At 41.5% G+C, this 13,132-nt stretch overlaps 1 protein-coding gene across 1 annotated transcript in view; it reads left to right on the top strand.

Annotated features, from left to right (window-relative positions):
- The window catches only part of LOC100566582 (uncharacterized), a 48,332-nt gene that overhangs the window by 14,856 nt on the left and 20,344 nt on the right, over positions 1-13,132 (top strand). Inside the window, exon 6 of the mRNA XM_062969393.1 lies at positions 12,756-12,860. Within this exon, the coding sequence (XP_062825463.1) occupies positions 12,756-12,860 (105 nt within the window). The remainder of the gene's footprint in view (positions 1-12,755; positions 12,861-13,132) is intronic.

Below are 13,132 nucleotides of genomic sequence, written 5' to 3'. Positions count from 1 at the left end.
ACTTACTTTCAATCAATTTCTTGACTTGTTTTTAATTACCAGCAAAGCAGAAAACCCTTGTTCACATAAATAAGTTGTGGAGAAGAGCATAAGATAGTGCAAGGCAATTCCTTGATTTTTAGTATAAAAATTGCTATTTTACGCCAAAACTTCTCAAGAGAATCAGATTCAAATGCGTCCTTGCAGTTTCTATCATTTTGAAATTCAATGAGCTCTTCTGGATTTCTTCTGTAACCTCTCCAATTTCAATCATCATTAAATAAAACAAAATTAATATGAATATTGACAACTCATGGTCAGCAAAACTAATGGAACCATTGAATCACTAAACAGCAAAACAGAATCACTGACACAACCCAGCAAGACAAAATAATGCATGCGATTGACTGATGGTGGGTGGTGTGAGTACATGACACGTGGTGTCAATTGCTTGTTCTCCCAAGGCCTCCTGTGCTCTCCCAACGTCCTACTCACCAGCGCCACCCATGTAACAACGAATTCATTAAAATGCATAAAGGTTTCAAAATTTAAATGTTTCACGGACCATATTTTAGTTCTTTTGGACTACTTGTGGTCCACGGACCACTGGTTGGGAACCACTGGATTAGATGGACTGAACAACACAACTACTCCAGAGACTTAGGACTTCATCACATGGAAGTTTTCCCCTGTTTTCTCTCCATTTTAACACACTGGCAAAACGGAGTTCCATGGAGGCCATCCCATGACACACGGCCACTCATGGGAATCCATCTTGCCAGCATGCTAAAATGGAGAGAAGATTCAATTTGATTCAAGAAAGCGGAGGGAGCGGGAAGAAGACAGGGAAAGGACATGGGATGGTTGTCCATCCCTGAGACAATCCTTGCTGGGAGAAAACTGGTAAGACGGGTCTCCACTCTTCCCAATGCTTTCTCTCACTTCCCTACCACCCGTCTGAAGAAGTCCTAAGACTCCATAATTTCTTCTTTCTCTTTCCAATTGTATCCTACTTTATTAGAATGTGCATTGCTCAAACTCAGTTTTCTGGAAATATTATGGAAAATATTCTGGCTATATCCAAGAAAAAAAAATCCCAAAGAACAATATTGCTGCATTGCAAAGCAAAATCATATCCCATAATTCTGTATTCAATGTCAGCAATGGGGAAACCTGGGGCAAGGCTTCTGATTCTGAATGCTTTTGTTTTGTGCTCCAATTAAATTCTGCTGGTAGTTGGAGAAGTCATGCGTCAATCACCATGAGTTGTCAATTGCAGAAGCAGGTAGCTTATTCTTTTTATCTATGGTTCTATGAAAGATGTTTCCTTCTGCATTTATTTATTTATTTATTTCAATATTTATATCCTGCCCTTCTCACCCAATAGGGGACTCAGGGCGGCTTACAATAAACACATATATAAATTGTACAATACATTGTAAATAAATTATAAAGTTATTAAATTACATCAGACATTCATAAAAACACTTATAAAATACAGATGCATTTGAGATCTCATGGAGATCTCAAGATTTCTCCAACAATGCTCTGATGAAGTAGGCCTAAATACCTTAAAGGCACCAGATCCCATCTGATCTTGGAAGCTAAACAAGGTCAGCCTTGTTAGTACTATACTTGGATTTTTTTTCTTGTCAGGAGCGACATGAGAAACTGCAAGTCACTTCTGGTGTGAGAGAATTGGCCATCTGCAAGGACATTACCCAGAGGATGCTCAGATGTTTTACCCTCCTGTGGGAGGCTTCTCTCATGTCCCCTCACGGGAAGCTGGAGCTGACAGATGGGAGCTCACCCCACTCTCCAAATTCAAACTACCAATCTTTCAGTCAGCAATCCTGCCGACACAAGGGTTTAACCTATTGCGCCACTGGGAGCTCTGACTTGGATGGTGAACTACCAACAAATGCCAGGTGTTGTTAGTTATATTTCAAAGGAAGGAACTTGCAAAACCACCTGTGAGTATTCCTTAGTTAAGAAAGCACCATAAAATTTTAAGGGACCACCATAAGTTGACAGGTGACAAAAGTCACACCCACTCACACCCCTATGAAATACCTCCCCCCTTTCTGTCTGTAAATTTTGTGAAGATTTCAAACAACTGGATGAAACAAAAAATTGCTTCAGACTTCTTCAAGGTGCAGGTTTCCCTCTACTGGAAGTTTTAAGAAATGTTTTTTTTTCTTTTCTGAAGAGCAAACTACATTCCAAGGTGTTGGTGCATTTACATTGTAGAGTGAATGCAGTTTGACACCAATTTTACTGCCCTGACACAATGCTATGGAATCCTGGTAACTTAAATTTGATGAGAAACTGACAGTCTTTGGCAGAGAAGCCTAAAGACTTGTAAAACTACAACTCTCATGATTTCATAGCATTGATACAGGGCAGTTTAACTGCATTCATTCTACAGAGTAGGAACCCCTGGTGACAAAGTGGGTTAAACCCTTGTGCTGGCAGGACTGATGACTTGAAGGTTGGGTTGCTGACCTGAAGGTTGCTGTGTCGAATCCAACCCAGAGAGAGCGCAGATGAGCTCCCTCTATCAGCTCCGGCTTCATGTGGGACATGAGAGAAAGCCTCCTGCAAGGATGGTAAAAACATCAAAACATCTGGGCGTCCCCTGGGCAACGTCCTTGTAGACAGCCAATTCTCTCACACCAGAAACAACTTGCAGTTTCTCAAGTCACTCCTGACACATACAAACACAAATTCTACAGATGCATCCAAAGGCTGATCACAAAACCCTGACTCATTCATCACAAAACAGTGGAGAGCTATGCTTCAGTTTCTACGGAGCAGTTGACAGAGTTAATACAGTGCTCTTGTCTTGCTCTTGTCTTCCACACTTCAAGTAGACTGTCTCCTTTTTAAAATGTAAAACATGGCAAGTACATTCAAGCCCCTTCTACACACTTTAAAAAAGGAATTGATTTTTAAAATGATTGAGGGGAATGGAGAAAGGGATATTATTGACATGCCTGGCTTCAGGCTGTTAAGCCTTCATTGTGAATCTAGGGTGACCAAAGTGCGACCGGCACCTCAGAAGTCTTTCCCTGGTTCCAAATGCCCTAAAATGTGCTCTAAGGGTTATGGGGGGTATTTTCCCCATGAGACAGAAGACCTCCTGAGGGTCAATGTTCATGAGACAATGTTTTGGGCTGGGCTGTAGTACAGCTGGTAAATCACCAGCAGTAATAAGATCTACCAACAAAAAGGTGGCCAGTTAGAAGCCTGGTCAGGGTGAGTGTTCAACCATCAAGCCCAGCTCATTGTTTATCTAAGCAGTTCGAAAACAGCTTAGAGCTGTAAGTAGGGAAATTAGGTACCACAAATTGCGAGGGAGGTATTTTACGACACCAGAAATGGGTGCCCAAGAGGAAGGTGGAAAGAAGTCCCGATGGCTCTTCGTCATAGAGAATGGAGCAACAGCACCGCCGTGACTGAATCCGAGCTCAACCTCAACCTCCAAGGCACCAAAAAACTGGACTTCAAAACAACATATCTCCTTTTGTCTGCCTGTTTTGCTCTGTTTGTCCAAACAGCATTGAATGTTTGCTGTTTGTGTGTACTGTGATTCGCCCTGAATCCCCTTCAGGAGATAGGGCAGAATATAAACGAAGTGTTGTTGTTGTTGTTGTTGTTGTTGTTGTTGTTGTTGTTGTTATTTTGTCCCTACATTCCTGCAAGATGTCTACCAAGATCTCTGTCTAAGGTCTAACTGATTTACTGTGCTCCCTTTAAAAAAAAATCCTACCTTAAACAATGAACAGCGTTTAGAATTTTGTACAGTTCAAACATACAGGAAATATAAATAGACAACATTACATGTTGCCCTTAGCTATTCATTTATTCTTAACATGGAGCATTGCTTGTGTATCAAGCTTTGTGTTATTAGTTCTCCGAAGTTCCTACCAATTCCTGCCAATTCCCAGGCTCTACATATAAATACCCACCACAGGAAAATGGCTTTTGCTATGATAACATGACTTTCTTGTTCCATTGTGATGCTTATAGGAATGATAGGTGCCAATAAACCAAAGCCACCTTATTACTAGGAAGCAGTAGAATTACACAGTTCTGCAAAACTGAGGGTTATAAACACTTTTTAAAAATGTAAATGGTTTGATGAGCCCCTGGTGGCTCAACGGGTTAAACCACGGAGCTGCTGAACTTGCTGACCAAAAAGTCAGTGATTTGAATCCAGGGAGTGGGGTGAGCTCAGCTGTTAACCCCAGCTTCTGCCAACCTAGCAGTTCAAAAACATGCAAATGTGAGTAAAGTAGATCAATAGGTACTGCTCTGGTGGGAAGGTAACGGTGCTCCATGCAGTCATGCCGGCCACATGACCTTGGAGGTATTTATGGACAATGCCGACTCTTCGGCTTAGAAATGCAGATGAGCACCAACCCCCAGAGTCAAACATGATTAGACTTAATGTCACAGGAAAACCTTTACCTTTAAGTGGTTTGATAGAAATTTGATAATCTAAATCCACAAATGACCTCAGATTTACTCTTTCTTGTACAGTCTCAATTTGTTTTGACATTTTAGTGTTGCAAGATGTGACTGAATGCAATCAGAATACAATTTGCAAAACAACTTTGTGGGGCATGACATTTTTATTGTGTTCCTTGAATTTGGCACCTCAAAATATATTTTTTAAAAAACTACAATATTGAAAAATGTTTTTCATCATGACAGGAGGAAAAAGACAGTAATTCAGTGAGTGGGCAAGTCATGCAGGAGATTGAAAACTGGACTATGACATTCACTTATTCCTTCATAAACTATGAAGCTTAGGTTGTAACCTGACTTCCAATGCCAGATACTAGCCCCATTTATCTGAGCACAAAGCAAGCTTATTTTCCCAGCAGATGAATGTAGTTCAAGGAGGTGATCCTCAAACCATGAAGAGCTCTAAGGGCTGGTTAGAGAAGGGCGGGGATAGGAAATGTGAATTATCTGACATAATTTCCTTCTTGATCTCTATTAACCAGCTCATCTCCTTCTTCACTTGAATACTTCATACAGATCAAATGGCATATCATCTCCACCTGGTCCTTTTATGCTTCTTTATTTATCTGTGTAAGAGAGACAGGGAGGCAGGGATGGTGGGTGGGTTGCAAGAGATTGCATTTGATAGCGACATTGCTTCCCCTGATGTACACAAATAATTTGGATTTTAAACGGTTTGGAAAATGGTTGGAGAATCACAAAGATCCACAAAATCTGTTTACCAGAGACAAAGGCGAAATAAATATATACCACAGGCAGCCATCTTCAACCTCCCTATTTAGGAAACAGAATCAAAGAGAGCAAGCAATGTGTGTTCATAAGCAAAGAGAAGTTTGCTTTTCTTGCGTTTTGAGTAGCTACCATAATTTCTTCCAGACTATGGTGCTACCCAATATATTTTGCAACACCCCTCACTTTGTTTGTTCTTTACCCCTGTTAGTTCCTCGCAGCGGAGAAGGGCTGCTTTTTCAAGTGCCCAAGTGGGTGTCAAGAAAAATTGGAGAAGAAATTGCCATGCAATGCTTCCAGAATGACACAGATCACAGCTGGATGTATTGGTATCAGCAGAAGGCAACAGGACGACAAATGGAATTTATTGGTATGCTGGTCAGAGGGTCTCCGACACCAACCTTTGAAGACAAATTCAAAGACAAAGGATTTGTCATACAAAATTACCGAGAGAAAGACTGCATTCTGAAAATACACAATCTGACAGCTGAGGACTCTGCCATGTATTTTTGTGCATCTTCAGCACAGTGCCGCAAACCCCCAGGTGCTCCCCACAAAAACAGGGATTCATGACCTGCTGTATATAGGACAGGGAGGCTGAAGTCATGTCATTATTGTCTGATCTATTGATCATTAAATTATCCAATTAATGTCATTTATATAAAAAAGAAGCAGGAACTGGGGAGTATCTAATGCAATGGTTCTCAACCTGTGGGTCCCCAGATGTTTTGGCCTACGACTCAGAAAACCCAACCCATTTACTAGCTCAGTGGTTCTCAACCTGGGGTCCCCAGATGTTTTCGCCTACAACTTCCAGAATACCCAGTCAATTTACCAGCTGTTAGGATTTCTGGGAGTTGAAAGCCAAAAACATCTGGGGACCCCAGGTTGAGAACCACTGTATTAGCTGTTAGGGTTTCTGGGAGTTGAAGGCCAAAACATCTGGGGATCCACTGGTTGAGAACCACTGCTCTAATGGAATTGACAGAAGAAACGAAAGACATGTCTCCAGGTAATTAAAAAGTATGTGTGTGGCGGGGGGGGGGGGGGGAACCTAACCGATGTCAGCTTGTACATACGCTACACCTCCTTCACAGTCTATTTGAAATCCTAAAAGAACAACATGTAAATATATGATGGCATATTACACAAATCATACCTACATTGGTTCATTGCCTATGGTGTATATTTATTTAGAATCAAACACAAAATATGAAAACATGGATGTAGTCTTTACTGTATATAAGACAGGAAGGCGGAAGTCAAGTGTCATGGTTAAAGAGAAGTCACAACACCACGTGATTGCTTAAATGGATAGTGGGCATCTCCTACACAGGTGGACACAAACACAGCAGAAAGACTGACAAACATCTTAAGAACAGTGTATGGAAATCATAGAGTTGGAAAAGCCTTGTTGGCCATCCAGTCCAACCACATGTCAAGAAGCAGGAAAACCGCATTCAAAGCACCCCTAATAGATGACCATTCAACCTCTGCTTAAAAGCCTCCAAAGAAGGAAGTGGTAGGTATGTACCATGATAATATCACAGATTCTGGACAATCAGTATCTGCTCCGGCTGACTTTTCTCCTTTCCAGCTTTTGGAGCTATGCTGAAAGCTGACAAATATTTTCCCCTAAAGAAAAATAATAGGAAAAGAAAAAAATATGGGTTGGGAGAGAAATATAAGCAAGAAAGATCCCAAACAATCTCTGTTACTACTATAAAATACATCATGTCCATTCATTCTTTATTAATTGTACTACCAAGAGAAAAATGCACACATTAAGCCATGTTGGGGGGGGGGGGGGGGCAGAGTGTAGCATTGCAGATATTGTTGGACTTTAGTTCTCGTTCACCTCCAGCACGACATCTAATTGTGTGGAATATTGTGTGTGATATTGTGACTTAGGACCTTATCATATCATTTTAGTCGCCCTCCTCTGACAAGCTGGAAAGCGTCCAGAGGAGGGCGACTAAAATGATCAAAGGTCTGGAGAACAAGCCCTATGAGGAGAGGCTTAAAGAGCTGGGCATGTTTAGCCTGCAGAAGAGAAGGCTGAGAGGAGACATGATAGCCATGTACAAATACGTGAGGGGAAGTCATAGGCAGGAGGGAGCAAGCTTATTTTCTGCTGCCCTGCAGACTAGGACACGGAACAATGGCTTCAAACTACAGGAAAGGAGATTCCACCTGAACATCAGGAAGAACTTCCTCACTGTGAGGGCTGTTCGGCAGTGGAACTCTCTTCCCCAGACTGTGGTGGAGGCTCCTTCTTTGGAAGCTTTTAAGCAGAGGCTGGATGGCCATCTGTCGGGGGTGCTTTGAATGAGATTTCCTGCTTCTTAGCGGGGGGTTGGACTAGATGGCCCATGAGGTCTCTTCCAACTCTACTATTCTATGATTCTATGATTCTATATGTGTGCCCCTGAAATCGCCATGGATTGTGTTGAATCCGGTGGTGCCTGGCGTGAGACACCCATCTCTCCATGCCCCGCATCGCCCGACTTAAGCCTGGGCCCCATCCCATGAGGGGAAGTGTCTGTTTCTTAGCTCCCCCACACCCATTAATCCCAGTGCAACATGGGAAGCCCCTTCCCCTTTACCATAGGCCCCGCTGGAAGTAGCTGTGTGTTGTGGGATGGGAGCCGGTGGGTTCGGTGGCAAAAGGGAAGAGGAACCAGCATACGCTGCAGAATTCAGCCCCATCTGATGAGGTCACTTCAGTCTAACAACTTCTAAATTGTTCTCTCTGTGGGCTGGCAGCCAAAGGCTCACAGACCAGCACCAATCTATGGACCATCACTTTGAGTAGCAAAAAGTAATGGTCCACGAATTGGTGCTGGCCTGTGAGCCTTTGGCTGCCAGCCCACAGAGAGAAGGTGCTTTGTGATATGGCTAAGGGCTACATTTATTGATTGATTGACTTTGAGTAGCACACATAGAGTAAATTCATATGTAATTCTCAATAGTAATAATTGCTTGTGTAAGTGGCTTTGTGAGCAGCGCAGTGGGTCAAGAAGGAACTTTCCCACAGCTGTGGCTCCTCCCTTCATGATCTAGGTAAGCTGATTGGTTTGATGGGAGGAAATGCAATATCACCACAAATAAAAGAGATTTCTTGAGAGGCAATAGTTAGAACTTTTAATCATCTGGAAAGGCTATCAAAAGCAATAGAAAAATATATATTGAAGAACGAACATTTTCCTTCCGGATATATAGGCATCTCTAGCGGTTTGATATTTAACATTTTGTGTCATACATTTGAGAATTCAACATGTGTCACATATGTTTCCACTGTCACTCTTTCAGATAGGATAGTAGTGGTGGCAATTTATGCAATACGGTCCACTATTATAATCTTGGAGTTGAGTCAGGTTTGAACTGGGGATTTTTCAATTTATCATTTGCATTCTTAACTACTAGATAATATTATCTCATTACCTTTTAGAGGTGGGTGGGCAAAGTTTTGTTTGTTCTTGTGTATTTTGAAATGTCACTTTAGCTAATTAAATGCTCTTTTCTCTGAACCGGAAATCAGCTAAGCTTCTTTCCTCACCCTTAGAAGTCCTTTCTAAGATGGAGATACCAGTTTGAGCTAGTAATATGTAAGAGGAGGAGAAGAAGAGGAAATGTTGGTGGCTGTGGCTTCCTTAGCAGAGAAGCCACAATGGAGCTTCAGCACCTGCTTCCATATCTTTGATGGCTTCTGTCTGTTCTCCCACTCTTCCTGGACGTGGTGGAAACCTTAGTTTAGTTGTTGGTACATGTGGTGGAGCTCAGGATGGAGACTCGTTTCTGTATGAGACTAAATCATTGTGGGGACAGGGGGCACAATGATACATTTCTCTGAGAGGGCTTTACAAAAACCCTCCCTTAACTAAATTAATGGGATCTTGCCAGGATTTTGCAACAGATGTCCAATTTTGGACATTTGTGTCCATCTATGTCCAATTCTGAGCCCCACAATTTAAGAGGGATGTTGGCAAGCTGGAAGGTGTCCAGAGAAAGGCGACAAAAATGATCAAGGGTCTGGAGAACAAGCCCTATGAGGAGCGGCTTAAAGAGCTGGGCATGTTTAGCCTGCAGAAGAGAAGGCTGAGAGGAGACATGATGAGGGCCATGTATCAAGATGTGAGGGGAAGTCATAGGGAAGAGAGAGCAAGCTTGTTTCTGCTGCCCTGGAGACAAGGACGCAAAACAACGACTTCAAATACAAGAAAGGAGTTTCCAACTGAACATTAGGAAAAACTTCCTCACTGCGAGAACTATTCAGCAGTGGAACTTCTTGCCCTGGAGTGTGGTGGAAGCTCATTCTTTGGAGACTTTTAAACAGAGACTGGATGGCCATCTGACGGGTTAGAGCTTTAACCTGCTACTTTTGCTTTACCATTCCTTTCAGAAACTTTCTTGACTATTTTTATGCTTTTTTTTCGTGTCAGGAGCAACCGGAGTTGCTTCTGGAGTGAGAGAATTGGCCGTCTGCAAGGACGTTGCCCAGGGGACGCCCGGATGTTTTGATGTTTTTACCATCCTTGTGGGAGGCTTCTCTCATGTCCCCGCATGGAGCTGGAGCTGATAGAGGGAGCTCATCCACACTCTCCCCAGGTGGGATTCGAACCTGGCAGCTTTCAGGTCAGCAACCCAACCTTCAAGTCACTTAGTCCACTACGCCATCTGGGGGCTCCTATTTTTATGCTATGAAGGACATTGGAGAGACTCTCCAAATGACCTGTTGAAATTTGACATACCATCTGGCCAAGACACCTTAAGCCGCCCCGAGCCCTAGGGGAGTGGCGGCATATAAGTTTGAAAAATAAATAAATAAGTAAATAAAACCATAGGGCCTCAGGTCCCACGCTACTTATGCAGTCACTGTGTCTCACATGTAACTACAGAGTATCTCCCTGCCAAAGATATGCAGAGTAGCTACATGGAATACTTTCATCCAGTATTACTGAAGAAATAGCAAAGCTTGACTGTTGCATCATTTGGAAGGACAATGCTGTCTTCTGTTCTCAGTTGATTTGCTCTACCTCGACTAGTAATCTAGTTAATTCCCCAATTGTTTGAGACACAGAGACCACGAAGAAGTACAGGTTGCTTACCTGTACTTTTTCGAGTGGTCATCTGTGCCCTCACACAAACCTACCCTCTATTTCTGGAGGTCTGCTCATGATGAACATCAGGACAGAGGGGAGAAGCTCTTGGTAACATTTATGCTGGTGCCCAAAGGGGTGAGATTCATGCCAAAAGCTATTCAGCGCCGGTGTAAGACCCATTTGTGAGAGGCACGGATGACCACTTGAAGAACCATTGGTAAACAAACTGACCACTCTTTTGAGAAAGCCACTTGATTAAATTCTGGTTGCCTGTACTTTTTAGATCTGCTATTCTTAAATCATTACTACAGTACTAAATCACTCCTTTTCATTCTCTAGTGCTTTCAAGTTACTCAAATATCTTCACTCTCAGGCACATGTAAGGTTATTTTCCAATACAACATATTCTTTGAATTAAAATAAAAACACTTCATGTAATTTCTATTCAGCTCAAAGAAAATATTAGATGGTGAGTAGTTGCTTAGATGATGTTTTTTACTGGGATAATTGTTTATTGCTTTGTTACTGTTATTTGTTTGTTTTATCGGGCCAGGCCCCATGTAAGCTGCCCCGAGTCCTTTCGGGGAGATGGGGCGGGGTATAAAAATAACGTTATTATTATTATTATTATTAGACTACATGCTGTTTGCATACAAATAAATACATATAATATAAAAATGGGTTGTTATATGTTTTCCGGGCTGTATGGCCATGTTCGAGAAGCATTCTCTCCTGACGTTTTGCCCACATCTATGGCAGACATCCTCAGAGATTGTGAGATAGATAGATAGATAGATAAAGATATAGATATATATCTCACAACCTCTGAGGATGCCTGCCATAGAAGTGGGCAAAACGTCAGGAGAGAATGCTTCTGGAACATGGCTGTACAGCCCGGAAAACACACAACAACCCTGTGATTCTGACCATGAAAGCCTTTGACAACACTATATAAAAGTGCAACAATAAACAACATAAAAGCACTTCCTAAAATAATTGCAATATTAGCGAAGAGCAGATGTGTAAAACAAATTTTGTCAAAGGGCTTTGTTTACAAATAAATTGAATAAGCAGATATGTAGAAACAACCAAATTTCATGATTCAGTCGATGGGTGTGATTCCAATTCATTAGACATATGATATAAAAAGGTATGTGATTTGTAGAGAATAGGGCCTAAGGCTGATAAAGAGAAAGGTGAATACCTTGGGTAGTACCGTGTTTCCCCGAAAATAAGACAGTATCTTATATTATTTTTTACTCCCAAAGATGCGCTAGGTCTTATTTTCAGGGGATGTCTTATTTTTCCATGAAGAAGAATTCACATTTATTGTTGAACAAAAAAATGAACATTTATTCTATACTGTACAGTAGTTGTCATCACAAACCAACATAACCAAACCAGACAAACTGTGACTTCTGTCAAGAATTTCTTGTTACCACCATGATTTCCATATACAACTGGTATGTACATTTACCAATCCTGCATGCTATGGCTTTTTTGTTTGGTGGGTGCCGGGCATGCTTCCAAACAAAAATTTTGCTAGGTCTTACTTTCAGGGGAGGCCTTATATTTAGCAATTCAGCAAAACCTCTACTAGGTCTTATTTTTTTGGGGATGTCTTATTTTAGGGGAAACAGGGTAGATTTTGTAGGTCAAGTAAATGGTTAGTTTTCAAAAGTTATTGTTGCCCATCTCCCTTCTCCTTCCTCTCATCCCCTTCCTACTGCCAGAGAGGAGAAGATGTGAGATTTTTTAAAACTTTCTGTACCAAAATAATGCAAATTTCCTTATATACCCTCCACCTTAATATTGGTAGGCACCATTAGCTGCATTACCTAAAGCAGCCTAATGTTTGGGCCAGGCTGGTGGTGCATGAAACAGATCACACACCACACTATCTGTCTGCTTCCTTTCATACATATCACTCTACTTTGTCCCCCACTTTCTCAGTACTATCGCTCAAGTGAATAGTAATCCCTCACCTCTCTGATGAAGTGGGGGCTTTCATCCGCAGAACTTTATGCCACTATAAATCTGCTTATCCTTAAAGCATCACAAGGGTCTTATCTGTTTTAGCTACTTTGGACTGGCATAGCCGACCCTCTGGAATGTGTGAAAGGTTTGCTAGATGTCTTCCCCAATAGACTTGTTATCTTGGGAAAACAGAGAGAAGTTCAGCCAAAATTATATGAGATCGAGAGTGCTAAGTCATGAGGTTTTGCAGTTAGGGAGAGAGAGAAATCATCTTGAAGTACCTACTGAAGTGACAGGCATCTCTGATTCACTCCATAGTTTTTCTGCACCCAAAGATAAGATATCCTATTATTTTCTAAAAACCTTGTTGATGTGCATGTTTTTTTTCTTCTTTGGAAAGAAATGCTGACCGATAAGCTCCTAAATCACTTTGACTTAACGCAGATAACTGCCTCCGGAAATTTATTATTGTAACTCTGTTTGGCACTGTGTCAAACACCCAACAGTACTTTGGCCGAGGAAGCAGGCTGACAGTTCTAGGTAAGTTCCCCTAAGAACATTTTGGTTTTGCTTGTACGGGGCACATTTTATTATGACTTTTTTCTATATTGAAACAAATGGGGTATGAGGATGATAAGTAATTGCCCAAAGCCTACAAGCATAACTTGTAAAAAGTCAATATGATTTTGCCTTCTCAAATAAATAAAACACAGAGTTTAATTTATAACATTCCAAGATCTGATCTGAGAATAAGCAGGAGGGCCTTTCTTAATTTAGAGCTAAAATCAAACATTTATAAGCCTGGACTATGA

Source organism: Anolis carolinensis, chromosome 2, assembly GCF_035594765.1.
Source record: "Anolis carolinensis isolate JA03-04 chromosome 2, rAnoCar3.1.pri, whole genome shotgun sequence".
NCBI lineage: Eukaryota > Metazoa > Chordata > Lepidosauria > Squamata > Dactyloidae > Anolis > Anolis carolinensis.
Note: the sequence above shows the minus strand (reverse complement) of the source record. Positions and strands in the feature narration are given on the sequence as shown.